Below are 21,475 nucleotides of genomic sequence, written 5' to 3' on the forward strand. Positions count from 1 at the left end.
TTTTTAACTTTCCCCTTTCCCATTTTTCTTAAAATAGACCCACATTCTTTACCTGTGTGGTCTGGCCTCCCTCCTTCTCTGCCCTCATCTCATAGCCTGTTTTTCTTGTTCATTCCAAGAAATGGCCTCTTTTTTTTTCTTGAATGTGCCAAGTCCGTCCCCTACACCTGGCTTTCCCCTCCGTGTTTCTGCCACCCAGATGCTCTTTCTCCATGATCACATGGCATAGGTGTCACGTCACGTCTCTCAAAGGCCACTGCCTCTGAGGGGACTGAAGGCAGCTCCATAATCGCCACCAGTGTCACCATTTCCTTCACAGCAGCGACCACCACCAGCAAAGCTGTTGTTTATTAATATCTACTTGTTTGCTTGTTTGGGTTCTTATCACCTGGTGGCCTGGATACAAGGACCTGATCTGTCTCCTCCATAGTGTCCCCAGGGCCCAGCACAGGGGGTGGCACAGCATAGAGGCTCAATAAACAGATGTCACGTCAGTGAGCCTGTGACAACCCAGCCTAGCTGTGTGCTCTGGCCAACGAAACTCCCCGAGCTCAGTTCCGAACCTGAAAGAAATGACAATACCACGGGGGTGTTTCGAACAAAACAATGAACTAACGTAGACAAAGCCCTTCACTCTGCGTGGCACCTCCGAAGCGCTCAAGAGTCAGGGGCATGAATTATTACCGTCATCATCCTGGTTATTTAAACTTAAAGCCCTGTTAGGGAGGCAGAGGGGGCGTTGCCAAGACGAGATTTTGTAGGACTGGAGTCTATTCAGTTTGGAGTCACATCAGACATGTCAGGCAGCTGATTTTTATGTTCTACTTTGTTGCCAGCACCCAGGGGTTGATCATTTTTTACAGAAACTAACTCACACCGGCTGTTCCTGACGCCAATCATTTGTCGTCCCTGAAAACTGAGATGAGTTATGTGGCTCTCACCCAGGGTGCCTCCCCTGCAGTTAGATGCTGGCTGTGGGCTGGGACCTCCATGGGGGGCACCCATATGTGGCTTCTGTGGCCCGGGCTTCCCCATGGTGTGGCCGCTGGGTCCCAAGAGCAAACGTCTCAGGACAGGCAGGCAGCTAGAAGCCCTACCTGCGGCTTTTCCTGACCTGGCCTTGGAAACGGCAGGGCGTTACCTTCCGGGCAGTAGAAGCCAGCCCACTTTAATGTGAGGTGGGTTTGTTTCTGCCTCTTGATGGGACAGGCATCAAAGAATCTGTTTAAGACCAGTGAGCTGGTCATATTGAGAGAAGAATGATGTATGGGTCAGGTGATTCTTTCAGAACTAGCAAAAGTAAGTACAGTAGTTGTCAAGGGGCTCAGAACAGTCGTGTCAGCGCGTGTGAATGTGTGCGTTCTCCGTTCTGGTGGGCATGGCAGCATGCCCATTAAGTTAGAGGGCACTGGCAAGCCATCAAGGTTCCGATTCTGGCTCTCCCGCCTTGTATGGCTCTGGGCAAGTTTGCGAACCCCTCTGGGCTCCATCTCCATCAAGTGCATTGATCAACGTGTAATCCATGGTGTGTGCTGGCCCACGGGGAGCTGTCACTGTGTGGTGACGATGACTAGAACCCCCTCCCCCAAGTCCTTTACTGTCACAGGCGCTCCAACCTGGCACAAGACATGCTCCTTTCGTAAGAGGGAGCAGGCATGGGGACACCTTGCCCTCACCTGGGTGACTTTTGGGACTTGAGTTCCACTCTCCTCATAGTTCACACAGCTCTCAAGTGAGCCCCCCTAAAGGCTGGGTGCCAGGCTGCTGGGGTGGGTGGGCATGGCAACAGCCCCACTGCAGCCGGCAAATGGCCAGGGACGCAGATCTGCCAGTGTGGGCGCATACACTCTCCCCAGAAAAGCTGCTTGAAGGCATCACAGGGGAAGGGTAAAAATAAAGAGCACCATGCTCGGTTTAACCACGGAGGAGAACCGGGACTCAGAAGCCCTCAGAGCCTCTTGCTTTGGGAGGGGCAGGGGGTCCAGGTGGGGAGATCACAGAGCTTCCTTTCCCCAGAACCCTAAATCCTGGGGACACCCAGCATCGGGCAGCCACACTTCCCGGCTCACAGCTGAGGTCACATGTGAAACGTTCACGTTTCAATGGCTTTGCAGGGTTTTTGAATGAGCAGCCCCAGAGGTATGAGGTGGGCTTAGGTGACAGCTCCTGCTGGAAACTCTGGCTGGGTGAGCCCACCCCAAACCACAGTGACTGAGAACAAGGGAGGGGTAACATCCCCAGGAGTGTTGTGACGCTCCTTCCAGAAGGGGAAGTGGCCGTGACACAGGCCAGTGAAGTCGGTGGGCTATTCCTCTCTCATGGCTTCAGAGGGCTTGAGAACCTTCTATTAAGAGTCAGTAGGGAGCTGGCCAAGTGGCTCAGTTGGTTAAGAATTAGCTTAAGAGCATGAGCTCTGAGCAACAGGGCCGCCGGTTTGATTCTCACATGGGCCAGTGAGCTGCGCCCGAGCTGAGCTGCCTCTTAGCTGCCAACAGGTGGCAGGATGGCTCAGTTGGTGAGAGCATGTGCTCCTAACAACAAAGTTGCCTGTTCAACTCCTACATGGGATAGTGGGCTATGCCCACCCGCAACTAAGATTGAACTCAGCACCTTGAGCTGAGTGGCCGCAAGCTGCTGACAGGTGGCTGGATGGCGACTGGACTTGGAGCTGAGCTAGCTGCGCCCTTCACAACTAAGACTGAAGGACAACAACTTGGCTGTTCCCCTTCCCCAATTCCCCAATAAAACCTTAAAAAAAAAAAAGAGTCAGTAGGGAAATGCATTAGGGTTTCCATGGCTGTAACTTAGGACCCAGAAGAAGGTGAGACTCTGGAGTCAGCTTTTAGGAGACCCACCCCTGTTGTTTCCATCTCCCAGAACCCATTCCTTTTTCTTTTTTTAAAAAACCACACGACCATTTTCCTCTGGGAAACCACCCATCACCATGTGACTCAAGGCGACTGTCTCTTATCTCCACAGTACTCTGGGGTGAGCATGTGACCCGGGCGTGGCAAACCTGATACTTAACCCCCACCTCCCACCCCAAGCAAAATCGAGAGGGATATTCAAGCCAAGCCAGTAACACGCAGCCCCATAACTTTTATTGGGACTATTGAAAAAGATAAACTCTTCTGCTGGTATTGCTGAGCTCTATGGATGGACAGTGGTTGGAGCTTCCGGGGCCACCAAGAAAATGAAACCATGGAGGACATGGGATGAAGGTAGACAGGGTCAGCTTTCTGATATTGTATGAGTCCCTGGAGTTACCTGTGCCTGAAGCCAGACCACCCAAGACCCTTTTAGTTATCAAAACAAATAAATGATCCTTTTTTCTTTTAATCACTCCAGTTTGAGGTGGGTTTTGCTCCTTGTAAACCTAACAGGGCCCAACATATAAGTTCAGGTGCTGGGTTCCAGGAGGGAACGAGGCAGAAGTATGCTCTTCACATTTAGCCAGAGGGGAAGGGAGGGTTCATGGTCCTCATCTCAGGATGTGTGATGGCTGAGACCTGTGGGGTGTCAGAGAGACACCCCAAGAGAGGCTCCATCCTAAACCATGACTCCCCCCAAGGCCCTGCTCAGTCATGTGACTTGTCTTTGGGACTCCCTGGACCTTACTCCATGGCTGACCAGTCACCGGTTCCTGAACCCATTTATCCCACCTCCCTGAGCAGGAGCCATCCTGGAAAAAAACAAGCTCTTGAACATTTTAACGTGGGTCTTAAAACACGCAGGCTGTCGGGGCTGACAGACCTGTGTGCAGGCCCTCACTGGGCCACTTACCAGCTGTGTGACCTGATTCAAGTTACTTGGCATGGCTGAGACTCAGCTTTCTCATCTGTAAAATGGGTGTAATAACAATATCCAGCACCAACTGTTTACACGAATCTAACACGAACTAAGGCTAGGGGGGAACCGAGTCGTAACGCAATAAAAGCTAGTTCTGTCATCATTATAAAGGAAACCTCATGCCCCCCAAAATGTTCAGTTGTGTCTGCAATTTAATCCAAACTCTCTTCTGTCGCTATCACCTTTTTTGCTCAAGGGCGTTTCGACAGTGGCTATAGCCACAGGGAACCGACAGTCTCAGTTGATTTATGAATGCGGTGTTGTGGCTAACAGCGTAGCCTTGGAAGCCGGGCTGCCTGTATCCAAATCTCACCCCTATTCATGACTGTGTGGACTCGGACCAGTGGCTTTCACTGCCCATGCCTCAGTTTCCCCGTAAAGTGGTGATGAATAGAACCAGTATCTGACTCAGTGGGACTAAGCGAGCTAATTTGTGTGGCTCGTGGTAAGTGCCTCGTAAAGGTCAGCCATCATGCTTAATCCAGTGCCACGTCAACTACTGGGTTGTTGGGCAAGTCATGACGCATTTTTTGCAACGAAAAACAGAAAAAAATACCTCATGACTTTTCCAACAACCCAATACAGATGGGGTCCAGAGGCCCAGGGCTGGCATCAGGGAGACAAACAGACTCTGTACAGGACCAGGCTGTGCTGAGTTCTGATTGCTCGGGTCCCCTCGTGGTCCTGCGAGTCCCCGCATCCCTCAGCCACGCACATTCCTACAAACACGTATTTGGGTGACAGCTCTGGCCGTGCCAGTATTTTGTGTGGGTTAAAAAAAAAAAAGTGTTTTTTTATGTGATTCGTAACAAAGTTTGTAAAGGCAGCCTACAACCCAAAGTCGGTTCTAACACCTGCTGTGTTGTCTTGGGCACGTGACCTCACCTCTGAGCTTCAGTTTCCTCCGTTGGGAAACGGCGAAAGTAAGGACACCTTCCTTACAGTATAGGTTTGCTCTACGGCTTCGGTGTTTTAGCGTCATGAAGCCCCAGGACGGGACTTGACACGTTGTAAATGCTAAATTCATACATTATACACAGTTCATATGTTCTGGAAATGAAAGGCCCCAAACATGCCCTCAAGTGGACATATTTGCACAGCCTCGACTTTCAAACAATTAGAATCAGTGGCCCATGTTTTCACATCAGGACCCATCATAGAAAAGCCCAGATTTCCAGCCTCTCTGGAGGAATGGGATACGTGCCATGTTGGGACAGCACCCTCGCAGGTTGTCTCTTGCAGAAGACCCCACTGCTCACCTTTACACAGGTGCTCCCCAGGGGAAGAACTCCTGGCCCACAGCACCCCCACTTTTTCACTCCTAGAATGCTTCATACATCACCTCACCTGGCTGGCTCCTCTAATCAGGGAGAGAATAGCTAACACACATACGAAACATGCTACAGGCGCTGTCTCATTCAACTCCATAGTAGTCCCAAGGGACAAGTATTGTTATTGTCCCCTGCCATCGTAAGGATGGGAAGGCATGGCTAAGTAACTGTTCAAGGTCGTGCAGAGGCGATCTGTCCCCAGGCCTGAGCCATACACAGCGATGTGCCCAGCTCTGGGACATGGCAGAGCTGGGGACTGAACACGCTGGGTCCAGAGTCTGGGCTCTCACCACTCTGCCACATTGCTGAGTTGCCCCTTTATTCTAACCTAGAGAAGGCTTTCTGCAGCTGTATCAATGACATGGGCACACGTGCCAGGGTGCTATACTCAGTTCTCATGATCACGTTGGCCAAGAGAGCTTGGTTATGGCCGTCTGGGGTCACGATTTAAGTAATTAGCTGCCTAATTTCCCACGGCCCTCAATATCACCAGACTCATGTCGGATACCCAAGGACAGCCCTACTTAGAATTAGGCTCCTGCGGGAAGCCACTGAACTTGGAGTAAGAGTTTCCTCCCATCCTCGTGTCTGCCAACTCAGCCCCTGAGCTGCAGGCACAGAGGACAAAGCCCAGCCCCAGAAGTCCATACGTTCTGCTCCTGTTACCAACACAAACACACCCCTCCCTAGATGGCTGTGCTCACTCTCCAAAAGTGCTAAGAATCAAACCAAGGGGACACACCCATATGCCTCCCCCTCTCGCCCCCTTAAACCTGTGTCTCTTTTTGATAAACAGAAAATTCTCACATGGCCAGGGAATTCCAGGAAGTTCCCACCTGAGAGTCTGTGATGCTTGATTGAGAAATTCCTCCATTTTCTACACAGCCCTTCAAACAAGATTTGGTCCAGCTTTCCTTCCTGAAGTCTGGATTATAAAAACGAGACATCTTATTTCCTTTTTTTTTTTTTTGGCTATAAAATTATATGGTAATATTTGAAGATGTTGTTTCAAAATACGACTCGCCCCTTATCCCCAACCCCAAAACCGCTCATCTATGAGTGATTCCTGTGGATTTTTCAGAGACCGTCTTTCCCCAAATGGTAGCTTTTGAGCTGATGCCTGACAACTGCTATCAAATGCTTAACATTTGAAAATAAATGCACAAAACACAGAAGATGAACAGATGGTCCGTGAGTTTTGTCCATTCTCTGTAGCTTTCTACCACTCTCGGCACCACCAGACACAGGAGTCTGAGCCAGCCTCAGGTGGGTGTATTGTGAGGAGGAGGCAATCTGTCCCCGGGTCTCAGTCACCAAAGGAAAAGCTGTCTTCAGGGGCCCCGCAGGGGGGCTGCACCCCCAGTGGGGTCCTTGCTCCTAATTCCTGCCGGTGGGGGTGACATGAGTGGGGAAAGGGCTTATAGGCACCAGGGACTGGTTATCCAATTGGCAACCCCGAACGCTGGGCCTGGGTCTTTGTACGTTGAGATGGAAGAGACAAGATGGACTTCTGGGGATCCATGGGTCCTCTTGGGAAAGCCCAGAAAATGCCTGGCAGTCTCTCTCCCATCTGTCTGATTTCTCTGATGTCCCCTAAGTTCATGAATGGTTCCACTTGATGGACTGTGTGGTAGCTACAACTTGGCCACACACGTTTCTATCCCTGTGTCCATTCGCCTTTGCAATGTGTTTTTACGGTGCCTTCCAACCAGGAATGGGAGATACCTCTCCACCCCTTGAATTTGGTTTATGGGAAGGCAGCAAACATGACATAAACAGAGGTGTGAGAGGTGCCCGTGCACTGGGGTTGGCTTCCCATTATTATTCCTTGAAGTCCTTTCAGCCACCATATGGAGAAGCCTATGTTCTCCCTGGAACACACAAGAGCATGCTGGGAAAAAAACAAGTTATCCCAGCTGACCTCCCTTTAGCCCAGTCAGGTCACCAACTGGGCAGGGGAATGAAGACACCCTGGACCATCTAGTCACCAGCTGACCTTCCAGGCGACTGAAGATACACAGTCAAGTCCACCCGAGATAAGCTGGGATGGCCAGGCCAGGAAAACCACCACAGTGAGTTAAATAAATGGTTCCTTTTAAAAGACACTAAGTTAGGCCCTCGGTGTTAGATAATTGACATGGACTTGTGTGTGTTTCCAATAACTCATCTTCTTGGGAGATTTTGAGTCCCTGAAGGCAGGACTATATAGCTCATCAGAAGGTCAAATTCAGGTCCTTGGCTTTGGGGGTGAGCTTGGCAATGAAATGGGACTTCTGGGGACCAAGAGTGATGCCAAGTGAGTCACTCCTTGAATTGTTTCTCGGTATTGGCCGTCACACATCACTAAACTTAAAAATCTTTGGGGAAGTCCCCAAAACCCCCATCTGCAGAAAATCCACCACTGTGGATGGCTTCCCGAGCATACATCCCCCTCGTCCCAAAAACAGTTTCTGATTTTTGTTCCGAGAGCTGCCCCTTGCCCATTCTCCGTCCACCTGGTGGGGTGGCACTCTACCCACAGTTCCAAAGGCACAGCTCATGATGCACACGGGAGGCGATCTCTAAGATGACACCAGAGGCCCCCACCTCGTTGAATTCTCACCTTGTGTAACCCCCTCCCCTTGAATGTGGGCTGGATTCATTGACTTGCTTCTAAAGAACAGAAAGCAGCAATATGATGGGAGGTCATTTCTGAGGGTAATGGCTTCTGGGTTAGACAGTCCCCCCCTGCTGACCCTTCATTTGTGACTGCAACCCTGGCCAATAGCTGTCTGACCCACGAAGCCACACCCACCTTCCTGCCTGCAGACTTTGAGACGTCATAAATACATGTTTCAAAATTTTGGAGTAATTTGTTACACAGCAGTAGATACCCACTGCAGCTTAGGTCAGGCCCATCAAAGCCCCTCACCCTCTGCCCCTCTCCCCTGCAGCCACAGCACTTGGCTCAGGAATGTACATGTGACCAGGCTGAGCCCGTCAGAGCAAACGGCAGGGTTTTTATAGGATGATGGTCCACGGAAGCTGGGACTTCTGCAGCCTCCTTGTCGCTGCCGATGGGAAGTCCTGGCCTATCTTGTGGGTCTCTATCTCCCCAGCACCCAGAGCCATCCATGCCTGGCTCAGAGGAGGTGCTCGATATTTATGACATGAAAGGTGGGTTTCTATCCAGCAGAGGGAGAAAATACGAGGGGCAGCAGGAGACGGAAGCAGCAACAGCAACCTCTTCTACCATATTATCTTAAACAGAACACATCACCAAACAGCTATAGCTCTCCGTGCATTTTCGTTTTCTAAGTGTGATGCACTTTCCGTTGGCTTCACCCAACTTAACTGGCAGAGTTTCTAAAATTCTGCCGAGTGCCCCGGGATCAGTGGCTTCCCTGTATCTGCCCAGCGAACCACTTACAGGGCGTCTTCCCAGGAGACGGATAAACTGTGGCATCACGACATACTTGGTGTGTCAGGTCTGTTCTTTTCTGCTACGCACCGGCATTGGCAGTTCCAACGGCACGTGCTAGAGATTGGTTCACTGCATCTTTCAAAGATAAAATAGAAGCATGATTTCATTCGGGGAAGGAGCTATCGGGCTGGCACCCAGTGATGCAGATCAGGGCCGCTCTGATCTCAGAGAGCAAGGCTGCTTATCACACCAGCGGCTTCTAGAAGTGTTCCTACTCCTCCCCCCCTCCCCCCTTCTTCCGGCCTCCCTGGACGAGCATGGCTGTTAAAAAAGGGGCATATGCCTTTTGATTTTTACTTTTGGTAGATGCTACATTAGGAGAAAATAGTAAAAGGTTAAGTAGTTTTACAAACAGTCACACCCTCAGAGACCACGGAAAAATGGCGTCTCTGACTGACACCAGCCCCCTTGGTAACTTTTGTCATGGCTGGAATGAAATTGTTATTTATGTTATACTTGAGGGTTTGCTATGCACATGACTGGATGACTGAGCAGACAGCCTGATTATGGGCACAGGAAAATACTGAGGTCGCAAAGCATGTGACTTGAAAATGTCAGGGGACTCAACTTCAGAGGGCCACAGCGGCCAGGTACGTGGATGAGAAGGATAGACACTAGGGCATGGTGGAGACTGTGGTGAAATGAGATAACACATCACTTCATAGGAGCCACCATGGTTCAGCTCTGTCCAATTATCCCCACAGGGGAACCAAGGCCCAGTGCTGCCAGCCTTTCAGTTTTTTTCAAGTGAATCTGAAAACCCAGAAATGTAAATAAAATATCCCATTTTTAAAAAAAGTCACAATGGTTTCAATTAAATAAAATTCTGTGCATGTGAAACAAAGCTCATCTTCCGGCCCCATCAGCCAATGGCTCTCCACTTTGTAATCGCCAAACCAGAGTCTATTGAAAAGCAGACATGTTAACAAAAGCGTTTGCATATATTAACTCAGTTTAATCATATCAGTTCTTAAAACAAAAAAAAATTCCTCCAAGAGACAATAATAGTTCACAGTAACTGCAAAGCTTACTCACACGTTTTAAAAATACTGGTCATGCTTAGCATTCCAAGAAGGTATTGTAGAATAACTGTAAAAACTTTTACCAGGGACATCAGCTTCTGACTTGAAAAATTACAAATACTGAAGCATTTGGGTATCTGACACAGTAGTTTGGACATCGTCTGTTCCTTGGGTGAGTTTCTGGAAGTCTGGAAAATTGTTCCTCGAGAGTTGGATAAAGCGGCTACTCTAAACTAAACATTTTCAAAGGTAGAAAACAAGCTAGCAAGCGACGCAGACAAAGATAAAGCCCTCTAGGACAAACTCTCCACGCATGGGATGCCGGCATATGCACCATGAATCCTGGAAGACTAGAATTGATACATACACGTGGCCCGAAGTCTGGCGCTCCAGGCCCAACTAAGGAGCAAGCGTTCACCTACACGTTAATGACAAACTCGGGGTTAGTGTAGGAGAAGCCAGCAAATTCGTTTTGGTCCAAGTTCATGATGAAGAGTTTGTCAGTTGGTGTGAGTTCCACAGGTTGTCTGGTGAACTCTTTGTCGAAGTTGGAGGTATCTCGCCTGTCTCTCTGCCAAATGGAAAGCAGACACATTAACACAGCATAAGCAGAAGGACACGGGACTGAGACGCGCCAGCCCTCGGGCGGCTGATGACATCTCACAGGCAGGGTCAGAAAGAGCCTCGAGCTGACAGATTTTAGCAGCTGCATTGCACGTGCAAGCCCCTCGCTTTCCTTTCACGTCGTAGGCTGGCTTTCAGGACAGAACACTTGGACATTTTCTAAGAAAGGAAATGAGATATCGACTTTCTTTGATGATCGCCATAAAGCGGGGCGGGGGGGCGGGGTGCTCTGTTTTCTTTGGCTTTGAGATGAACTGGGTTGGAAATGACCTCTTCCCAGGTGTAATGCCACAGAGTTAGTCCCTGGGGAGGGTGTCCCGGAGGAAAGCACCCAACAGTGACTCCTGTGGCTGGAGGCCCCTTTCTTTAAAAGGGAGCATGGCTCCCCGCAAAGCAGAAGGTATGTGGGGAAATCAGGTCAGTGCTTAATGAAAAGAGCCAGCCACTGTCCACCCCACATTCCCTGGTACAATCCAGGCTTTCAAGGGGCACCCAGAAATTCACCCACACCTGACATGTGGGTCGTCAGCCAGAAGGTCTCCCCAAGAATGTTTATAGCACGTATCTAGTCAACAAACTGTAAGAAACAAAACCCAAAGCTGAAAATTAAGGTCTGTAAGGGCAGCCTTCAAACAAACAAACAAAAAGTCTATTCTCCTCGTTAGTCTGACATTTCTTTGCGGGGAGGGGCAGGCATTAATCCCAGGTTAAGCACAGTTTTCGGTGAGTTTTACCAGGGAATGTCAGAGTGTGGGCTAATCAAAACATCTCGTGTCTGCACGATGCTCTCACCGCTTCAGGGTCTTTGTCCTCCGATCATCTCCTCCTCTCCTCACCACCCACCGGGCGGCAGGTAGAGCTACAGTCCTTACCCCCCATGGTTGGACACAGGAGAAAACGGAGGCACAGGAAGGTGAAGTGACTTGCCCAAGACCGCACAGCAGGTTCGTGATGTTTACCTGACCACCCCACTCCTAATGAGGCCTCATCTCGGCCCCGCTGACGAGGGGGACAGCCTGATGGCTGATTCATTACAGGACAACCAAGGCTAACAGCTGGACTTCACGGCTACCGGACAGCTGACACCAGCGGTGCGTCACGATTGTAAAGAAGGGCAGGTTCGTGAGGCCTGACGGACTTGCTAGTTTGGCCAATGTCTCCCAGGCTGTAGGTTGACGCCCCAGTGGGCGCTGACTGATAAGGGTTTCTCACTGCTGGGCTGCTTTCCCTTTGCAAAAAGCCACCCAGAAATTCCTTCCTTTTGGCTGTCCCCCTGAGGTAGGTAGAATGTCCTTACGTAGCGCCCCACTTACTGTGGTGGTGCACGTGTGGGGTGTAGGGAGTGGTGAGACACCAGCAACACACCTCAGTAGGTGCAGTCGGATCGGATCGGGCTGGCAGAAATGTTTCCTGGATGGCGGGGCCTCTCCTGCCAGGCCCCCCTCCCCCCCATTCAGCGTGGTCTTGTCCTGCCTGCTGTCAGACTGTTCCTTTTCATGTCCCAGGAAAGGCTCCAATGCCATGCCTGCCTGGACCCTGCAAGTCATACCTGCCACCCTTTTAAGGGTCTTCATCACTCTTGCTGTTATCAGATGCTGGTTTATTTACTGCCTGTTTCCAGGGACGGAGGGTCCTTGTCTGTTTCTTCACTATTGTATTTCCGGTGCCAAGTGCAGCGCTTGGCACGCAGCAGGCTGTCTGCGATTCTTTGCCGAATGAACGAATCAATGAATGGAGACTTGACTAAGGACGGGCCTCTTTACTTTCCCCAACTTAGAGCCTCTCCTGAGCCAGACACCTCACTCTGGAGCAAAACAATGGAAGCTGTTCCTGTTGATCCTAAGGGCCTCTCACATTTGGACCCCCAGCAGGGACGGGCTGCATTCATCCCCGTCGAGGTCTGAGCTCCAGAGCTGGGCGTGGGCCCTGGCCGATTTGGGGCTGGAAGGCAGGAGGCCACCGCCTCTCAGGTCCCCCTGGTGACACTGACCCCACGGGGCCTTCCCTGCCTCTGAGCATCCAGCAGATTCCTTTCCCATCAGCCACTATTTCGAAGGCCCCTCCCCATCTGTTGTGCCGGGGATGAAATGGCCAATGGTCCAGATAGAACTTGTCACTGTGGAGTCTGTCCTGTGGAGAGACCCCTGCAGTCATTACCCCTGAATTTTACCCTAGAAATCGGGAGCACATGAGCCTCTCTGTTGGGACAATTCCTTTCTGAGTTGAAAGCATCTAAAGCCATTGGGAAAAGTCTTACTCGGCCAGAGAGGGTTTGAATTCCACGGGCCTCGTATCAATGCCCAAGGTCTCTGTGATCGGGCCCCCTCCTCTCAGAAGGGCAGCAGCGGAGTGAGAAGCCTAACAAGTGAAGAGAGGGTTTCTGGGATCCTGGTAGACAATCCCCCACGGCTAATAACATGCACTGTGTTTAGGTTCTTTGGATGTTCTTACTTAGTTTCTGTCTTTGTTTTTTTTTTTCAATTCTCCCCTAATTAAGTTCATTGGAAAACCTCAGGCTGTCTGATCTATTGGGTTGTTGGAAAAGTCATGATGTATTTTTTCTATGTTTTTCATTGCAAAAATGCATCATGGCTTTTCCGACAACCCAATAGAAGCACCAGGAATTGTCAAGCTGGGTGCATTGTGCTGGAAGGGCGGCAGGGTCTCCCTGACAGCTAGAAAGGGGACTGCCTGCGAAAATCTGAGTGATAAACCCCAAAAGGCGGGACTCGGAACTGAGGACAACCAGAGCCCGCTCTCCGTAGGGGTATCTGTCTCTGCTCAGCCCGCCGTGATTCTGTGGCCTGTTCAAGCACGGAGATGGTGCCTTTGGCCTTCTAGAAGGAAACCCACCCTGGTTACCATGCTACCCTCTCCTTCCCCACCCCCACAGTATAGGACTTCCCCACAATGTGGGTGAAGAAGGCACTACTGCTCCTTCTCCTCCAGCTCAAACTGTGGTCTGAAGAGAGAAAGCAGACCCCTGAAGACTTGCGAGGACTTTTCCTTTCTGGTACGAAGCCATCCCTGACTGACTCGGACAGATGACTCCCCCTCTGGGCTGCATCTTTATGGCTGCCTGCTGTGCTCCTGGCACCCAGCACAGAGCCTGGCACACGTCGGTCTCAGTGAATGCCTCCCGGGGAAAGGGATGGTGGGTGGAAGAGACGCAGGATGGGAAAAACGAATGCAACTCTCTTCCTGGATGAACTTGCAAAGCAGTCCCCAGAAACTGTGTGTGTGGAAAGCTGTGTGTCCTGGTCCGCTCTGCACTTGAAATGCTGATGGAAAAGGAAGCTGCAGATGCCCTGACCCACGCCCCCTTCCCTGAGGCTCCCCTGCCCACCTCGGCGAGGCGTGTCAGGGCAGAAACTTTGGCTTAAGGTCTCATCTCTGCAAACGATTCAACTTTTGGAAAACAATGGCAGCAATTTGGAAAATGTAGAGTACAAGTGTATATATACAGTATATTCTTCCTATATCTATCTATCTATCTATCTATCTATCTATCTATCTATCATCTATCTATCTTACATTGGTCTCTAAAGTTGTCTCAAATCATTCGTCAACGGCCCAGTGTTTCTCCATGGTGTTTACCTTCCTGACAACATACCCAAGGAAAGGCCTGGTGACCCAACAGCCAGATAGAGGTCCTCAAATCGCTTGCCTGCTGGTGGGCATGGCTCAGAGACGCCAGGTAGAGAGCAGAGAGGGTCCCATGCTGAACGTCAGGAAACCCAGCTTTGCTTCGCAGCTGGCTGACCTTGGGCAAGTCACTTCCTCTCTCCAGATCCCAGTTCCCCCAACAATTACGTCTGATCTCTCTCCCTCTCTAGCCCCCTACGCTTGTCAGCGAGGACTTGAGGTTTGCTTTACCCGTGGTTTAGGCCGCTGCCACAAGACCAGGAGCAGGGAGGGGGCCCAAAGCCTGCAGCGAGGAGAAGCAAGCGGGCAGAAAGGAACGGGCAGGCAGCAGGGGCATCTGCCTAAGCGGAAACCCAAACACGGTTTTCTTAAAGATGAGAAGGCTCCCTTCAAGGACATTTGTCAGGTTAGTAAAAGTTCCCTTGATGGTCTCTTAGAAGCCCCAGAGCTTCCGGAAATGACTCAACTCTGATAAGAATTCTCTTTAGGGCTGCCTGGGAATAGCAGGAGACAAGGATGGGGACCCCTCGCTGTCTCCATCTGCTCAGAGAGAAATGGGGTTTCTCCCACCCCAGGGGTTTCCTTGGGCTTCTGGGGTTCAGAGAGTTGCTTGCTAAGAAGACTATTTAGTCCAAGCAGGGGGGAGTGGCAGTTTTGATAAGAAAAGCAAGAGTCCTGGCATATTCCTAGCCAACCCCCAAACCTGACTCCAGTGGGAATGTGGGCTTTGGGCTCTGAGATCGTGGGGGGCCCTGGTTAGCTTGCCCCACCCCATTACGGGACCGGGGGACCCCCTGAATGGTCTGCAGCCTCAGCCTCTCTGACTGGTGGAACACGGGGCTGAGATTAAACTCTGAGTTTGGCTCATTCTGTCCCAGAGCCTCAGGAGGCCCCGCTTGTAGTTTGGGTCCACATTTTTTCAAAGAGAGCTGTTTTCCTTGAAATAGCATTTCTTCTTTGTTTTTTTTTTTAATTGCATCTCGATGCTAGAAGAAAAATGGCACATAACAGATATCCAGATACAAATGAACATTTCCACAAACATCTTGTAAAACAACATCAAAGAGAAGAATACAGCTGTCTACATTTCAGGAGATGGTGTCTTCCCCAGAACCCTTCATCGGCCTTCAAAAGTCAGCCACCCACCCAGCCCAGTCCCATCCGCTCAGGCGTGAGTCTGCTACGGGCTTGAGAGCCACCGTCTTTGTAAATCAAAGTAGGTCATTGCTGTCAATAACATTTGGACACATATTTCAAAGCATGTGTAACAAAGTAATTTTTTTTGTTTTGCGTTTGAACAACAGAAATAAAACCCCAAAGCAAATAAAGTTTGAAATGTAACGTAAAATCCCGGTCCTTGGGGACCTTGCTAGAGTGACCATGTATCTTCAGGAAGTGATGCCAAATGCTCTTCCCACATTGTTTGGGGATGAAGGTGACCCCGAGGGAGCACCTAAGCTGGTTGCCTTTTGACCTCTTGAGGTGCTTTCAGATGGAAGCGGAATTTTAAAAGGGCTTAGGCAACCTCCTTCACTTTGAGTCATGGAAAACAGCAAGCAAAATTGTATTTTTTTTTGTCTGCTCTTTTCAAAGCTCGTGGTGCCTCCCAGTCAGGCACGATGGAGGCCTTTCCTCTAAAGCAAAGCAACCATGTGTCTGGATGCCAGCCAAGCCCCAGGACTGAAGGAAGCTGACACCGCTAGCATCCGATCACCCACCCTCGTGGGTGGGAAGAATCGAGATTGGATGGTTGGCACTGGAGAATGTGTGACAATGGCAATGCAGAAAAAAAAAAAAAAGGGAAAAGCAGCAGGCATTCTGTGTCCCCCACTGGATCTACGTAGCTGACATGCTGGGGAACATCCACTGCAAGAGGACTTCGATGACGTGTTCATTATGCAGTAGCGTTTTTTTCCACAGGCCATCTGCATAAGCTCATCTCTTAGCATGTCCCAAACGACCTGAGGGCATTTGGATTCCGAAACATGGCCACTCTAGTGTCATCAGCAAATAAAACACATGGATGCAACGTGGTAATGAAACAAACAAACAAAACAAAAAAAATGTCACCGCCGTAGCCGAGCTTGAATGACAGAAACAAAGGACGGAGTTCTACACATCTACTTAGCTCTTGAGTTCAGGTTTTAGGAATTCAGAGTTAACAAAGGAAAATCCTTCGAATTCTGATTGGTCAATATTCCTGATGACTTCCTGGTCAGGAGGGGTTAGGACGGGCGGGTGGCGGGTGAAAAACCGGTCGAAGTTTTCAGCATTTCGTCCACACTATGAGAAGGGAAGAAAACAACTTGTGGTGGGTGGAAACAAAACAAAACAGAACAGAACCAAACAAAACCGGGTGTGTTTTCCTCCATGCCTTCTCTTTTACTGCCTCGGAGAGGCTGTTCCAGTGACCAGGAATGAGAGCAACGTAAAAATGCAAGGGTCTCATGACCTTGGGCTCCTGACCTTCCGTTTCTGTAGCTCGTGAGCTGCCCCCGGTGTCCTCCTGGGCAGTCAGGAGCTGTATGGCAAAGGCATGAGATGGTGGGCTGGTGGCACGTGGCATGTCCCCCACCCCCGTCCCACCCGCAGGAATTAGCCAAGCTTGGCTGTTGAAAGACACGGAATTAAAATACCTGAGATGTTTCATGTAGCACAAGATACAAAGGAACGGCCTGCATATATGTGACCTGGGAGATCTCAATATTTAGCAGCAGACACCTCCAAGAGCCGTCCGCTGGCTCTCAGTCAGTAAGAGCTGACATTTTACCCACTCAGCAGACACAGGAGCTCACAAACTCCAGCCGGCGGAGACAGCTCTCAGGACCTGGATTCGGCGCCTGCCATGCCGGGGCACCCACGAGGCTCTAGTTGGCTGCATACATCACTGACCCTTAATTACAAAAGTGCCAGGCGGTCAGCAGCCATTCTCCCTCCAAATGGGAAGAAGAGTGTGGGGTGAAACACACAGCAGAGCACACTGGGACCATCAGGCTCCAGAGGGGACACGGCTGCCATGTCTCACCAAAAGGCAGAGTTACGACCCAGGTGTGTGTGTGTGTGTGTGTGTGTGTGTGTGTGTGTGTGTGTGCACGTGTGTACAAGTGTGCCCTCGTGCAGGAGGGCACACCCATGTACACACACGTTCTCACCCAACGAGGAGGGGTGAGTCGGCAAACCTCATGTGCTTTGATGTCCACCAGCAAGACCCATCTGTGTTGTGAGTGTGTGTGGGAGGCAAACACACAGCCACACGCAGCCATCGTCAGGACAGCTGGCGTGACCACATGTCTGCTGATGGCCACGCACCCTGGGTCCCTCTTCATGGGCGGCAGCAATGACCCCAGGACGTGGGCCTCATTACCATCCTGTGGGACAGGTGGGGAAACCGAGGCCGGGAGGCTATGCAACTGGCTCAAGGTGACACAGCTAACAAGTAGCTGGCCTGCAAGGGGAGCCCGGGCGGTGTGATGGCAGAGCCCAGGCTCCTGGCTGCACTTCACAAGCACGGGTGGCAGGATGGCGACTATGCAATGGAGTCAGGCAGGGGAGGCGGGGGAGGGGGAGAAGTCACCAACGGGGCTGCTGAGGTCTCTGGTTTGAGTGACAGAGGTTACAGCAGTCACTGAGATGAAGAAAGTGGGCGAATTCAGAAGGATGAGTGTTTCCGTTTGGGTGCGATGACCTGGAGGGACCAGTGAGATCCTAAGGTGACCTGAGGGCGTCAGAAGTTTGGGTCCTGGAGCTCAGGAGACAGGTCTTTATAATAAATTAAGGACCGAACAGGGGAGGTGCAGAAGAGAAAACCATACTGGGAATAAAAACCGCCGAGACCTTCCCAGGCACTCAATGGCTCACACACCACCTGCGAGGAGGCGTCTGCTCCCCGCTTGCCAATGACAACGAGAAAAGTGCCCGCGGAACTTGGAGCGCTAAGAGAAGAACCAGGAGAGAAGCCATCAGACAAGCCGGGGACTGAGAGGAACCCAAAGAGAAGGGCCCCGTTCCAGCAGGAGGGCCTCTGCCAGGCCAGGCGGGAATGTCGTGGAAAGCGGGCCGTGGCATTTGGCATCAGGGAGGGAATGGAGGAGGACATGGCAGGCGGCTCCCAGCTGCAGCCCTTGGAGCCGGAAGGTAGGTTGGGACAGTCAAGGAGTGCAGGCTCCTCTGTCAGGCCCCGTAGTCACGGCAGGGTGTCTGCAGGGGACAGGGCTCTCAGGGAGCCCCCGCCGGTCTGGGCAGAAGGCAGCGATGCAGACGAAGCCTGAGATGTGGGTTTGAATCCAGCCATCGCCGCCCACTAGCTGTGTGAGCGACTCTAGGTAAGTTCTTAACGTCTCTTTTGTGAACCGGGGACACTTGGCATTCCTTCTGCGGGGCTGTGATGAGACTAACATGAGACAGATAATGTGCGTGACCAGTACGGGGCCTGGCACCCAGTAGGTGCTCAGCTCATCCCAGCTGTAAGTGTTCCTTTGTTCTGGTTTCCTTGTTTCCACTACACGTCCCTCCAGACGGCCTATGTGTCCTACAATGGGGCGTTTCCGGGGTGTTTAAGCTGCACATACTGAGGAAACAATCTTGCAATTTTTAACCAGCTCATGTCAGACTTAGAGAAATATATTTGTGATTCTAAGCTAAAAACCGTTCGGGCTGTTTTGATATCCTGGCTGCAGGTCTCAGGAAATGAAGAGTGACCCCCCCCTCGTCCCCCCGCCCCCAGCCATCCCATCAAGACTCCGAGTCTAACGGATGCTCTGCAGCCCGGTGGGGGAAAAGCCCAGGAAACAACAGACCCTCGGGGTCAAGGCAGTGTGGCCAGGACAAGTGACCAGAAACTTTCATTACTTATTCAGTTTCTTGGTCAAGACATTTATTGAGTCTCTCCCATGTGCCAGACCCTGTGCTAAGAGTAAATTCTACAAAATCCATACCTCATGGAACCTACATTGTACTCGGGACAAGAGGCAACCAACAAGGAAACATTATAATAACTGTAAATGTAAGTAGGTATTTTACTGCTGGACAGAGATTAGCGCCACTGAGAAAAAGAAAGCCCGATCAAGACAAGGAGGGAAGAGAGGGCCACTTTCGACAAGGGGGTCAGCTCTGGGGAGATTAGAGGGGCTGTGCTCAGGCCCTCAGCGAGGTGAGGGGGACCCTTGGAGGATCGTCTGCAGGAAACGCATTCTAGGCAGAAGGAACTGCCAGTGCAAAGGCCCTGAGGCAGGACTTCGCTTGGGAGCATCACCAACCATAGTGAGGGCAGAGGCCAGAGCAGTGACCAAGGGACAGGCGCAGACAGGGCACCAGGAGCCAGGTGGGGGGACTCAGTGGCCACGCGAGGACAGGGTATTTTCACATCAGCTTGAGGAGAAGCCGCTGGAGAGTTCTGAGAGCCACGTGGTACGCTCTGAGGTCCCAGCGGGGTCACGGGTGCTGGGCACAGAACAGACTGAGGGGCCGAGGGCAAGGGTGGGGACAGGCAGGCCACTTAAGAGGCTGTGGCAGTAACCCAAGAAATGACGGGGGCCTGGAGGAAGCTGGTAGTGGGGGACTGAGAAGCTGTACTTGGTCTGGGGATGCGCTTGGAATTTGAACTTCACAGGATTGTGGGGGGACCGGATGTGGGGGGAAGAGGAAGGGAGGACTGATCGATCGGTGACCCCAAGACTTTTAGCCTGAGCTACTTGGTGAGAGGGGCATGTGAGGGGTTGGGCGTATTTGTGGGGGAACATGGAACATGGGTTTCATTTATGATATGTTCGAGGGTCCAGTGGAGATGCCACGGATGGAGTGGGGGATCCCCATGCCATGGTGTGGGGACTGAAGAGGAGTGGGAGCTAGACTGATGGCAGAGGCCCGGGGGTGTGGGGGTGGGGAAGAAAGCTGGCTGCCATCCACCACAGGAGGGAGATGGGGCTAGGGCTATGGGAGAGGGGGTGCAAAGGCGATGCAGTTAGAAAAACGCAAGGGGTGCCCGGGCGAGACAGCACGTCACAAGGCAGACCCTGCAAGGTTTCTCTTTGCCTGGGTGTTGAGACCCAAGCCAGCCAGCATAAGCAGCACCAGAGCCAAGACACCGAGAGTCTGCAGGGGCCATTTTTCTTGAAAAACCATCCATTTCCCATCCACAGCAGAAGGCAGTTGCTTTGCCGGGCCTCCCCAGAGGCTGTGATGGGAAACAGAAAAACAGCCTCTGGCAGCGCGGCAGCCTCCTCTGCCACCCCTCCCCCACCGCCTGGGAGAATAATGAGACCAGTGGGTGAGCCGGGAGAAGCACGGACCCGGGCTCAGCGAGGGGCACACACAGCCGGGGCACAGGTTCCCTAATAACACGCAGCTTCGGGCTGGCCGACCACAGCCTCCCGAAGTGCTTCCGTGCTTTTCAAAGGGGCCCGTTAGCTTTAGGGATGCTCCCTAGATGAAGCCGTCAGCCCTGTGGAGGGCGCGGAGGGCACAGCCCCCATCAGCTCTGCGTCTGCTACGTCATGGGGAGTGGGCAGCTCGGTGGCTGGCATCTAACTCCAAACACAGGGTGGATCACACCTGCTTCTCTGGCCGTCCTGGGGGAGACGTCAGCCCTCGCTGAGCTGCCGAAAGAAAACCCAGGCCCCCTGGCATCAGGATACACGGCTGGGACTCCCGGGACAGGGAAAGGGGCCCAAACCGCCTAGGTTCTTTAAATCAAATGGCACGTCCTCCAGGGGAGGAGAGGTGGGTAAGGGCTGTGACTTTTTGTTCAATTGCGCTGCCGAATTTAAGAACCTAGGCAGTCTGCAAAGCGTATCTGTGAGCTGTGACTTGTGAGCTGTTTTTGCTGCTTCTCCTCTTCTTTCTAATTTCTGTTTCATTGTGTTAATCACAGCTCCGAGTCTAGCTGTCAAATGCAGAGTTGGCTCAGACACAGCAGCCTCCAGGATCTTTCAGAGACGCCAACCTGGACACGCCCCTTGCCTGCTCTGGTCGGCCACGGCGGCCAGTGGTCAAAGCCCACACGCCTCGGTCAGTATGGCTAGCAGGGCTGTACAGAACATGCCCCTCGTTACCTTCAATGGCCACATCCCCCCCACACGCCCTCCAGCTGTAATGAGCTGCTAGGTCCAGGAAGGCGCCTGCACGCCCGCCCTCCCCTCCCAGCCTTGGCACAGGTTCCCCCTCTGCCAGCACCACCTAACACCTGCCTCCCACCCTCTGCCCCTCCCCTGGCTGACTCCTACACATCCTGTCTGTCTCCAGCAGATGCCACTTCCTCCAGGAGGCTTTTCCTGGACCCCCCCCCCGCCCCTCAATACACCTGTGTTTATCCCATCAAGGTACAGGATGTGCCTCAAAGAATTGTTAGAGGGGAGGGAAAAGATGGACATCAACTCTCAACCAAGAGGGAAAAGGGTTAAATACGTAACGGTACATCGACTTGATGGACTACCATGCAAAACCCTTTTAAAAATCAAAGGACGATGTAGAGGAACGTAAAATGGCACCGGTGCACGGAACTCCTGCCCGTGTGGGCAGCCTGTGCGTCTATGAAGCACGTGCAC

The 21,475-nt window shown here is 51.7% G+C and overlaps 2 protein-coding genes across 3 annotated transcripts in view; both read right to left on the minus strand.

Moving 5' to 3' along the window:
• CACNG3 (calcium voltage-gated channel auxiliary subunit gamma 3) overlaps positions 1–8,803 on the minus strand; it is a 74,550-nt gene extending 65,747 nt beyond the window's left edge. Inside the window, exons 1-3 of the mRNA XM_019649941.1 lie at positions 8,590–8,803; positions 7,783–7,832; positions 6,017–6,105 (exon numbers count right to left, since the gene is read on the minus strand). Of these exons, the coding sequence (XP_019505486.1) occupies positions 6,017–6,105; positions 7,783–7,832; positions 8,590–8,625 (175 nt within the window). The 5' untranslated portion in view covers positions 8,626–8,803. The remainder of the gene's footprint in view (positions 1–6,016; positions 6,106–7,782; positions 7,833–8,589) is intronic.
• Positions 8,804–9,577: 774 nt separating this feature from the next.
• The window catches only part of PRKCB (protein kinase C beta), a 255,123-nt gene continuing 243,225 nt past the window's right edge, over positions 9,578–21,475 (minus strand). Inside the window, exon 17 of one of the 2 annotated variants that reach the window (XM_019649900.1) lies at positions 9,578–10,236. In XM_019649900.1, the coding sequence (XP_019505445.1) occupies positions 10,084–10,236 (153 nt within the window). In that variant the 3' untranslated portion in view covers positions 9,578–10,083. Of the gene's footprint in view, positions 16,218–21,475 lie in introns of both variants that reach the window. The other variant, XM_019649899.1, reaches the window with a different exon arrangement.

This window comes from Hipposideros armiger, unplaced genomic scaffold (assembly GCF_001890085.2).
Source record: "Hipposideros armiger isolate ML-2016 unplaced genomic scaffold, ASM189008v1 scaffold_135, whole genome shotgun sequence".
Taxonomy (NCBI): Eukaryota; Metazoa; Chordata; class Mammalia; order Chiroptera; family Hipposideridae; genus Hipposideros; species Hipposideros armiger.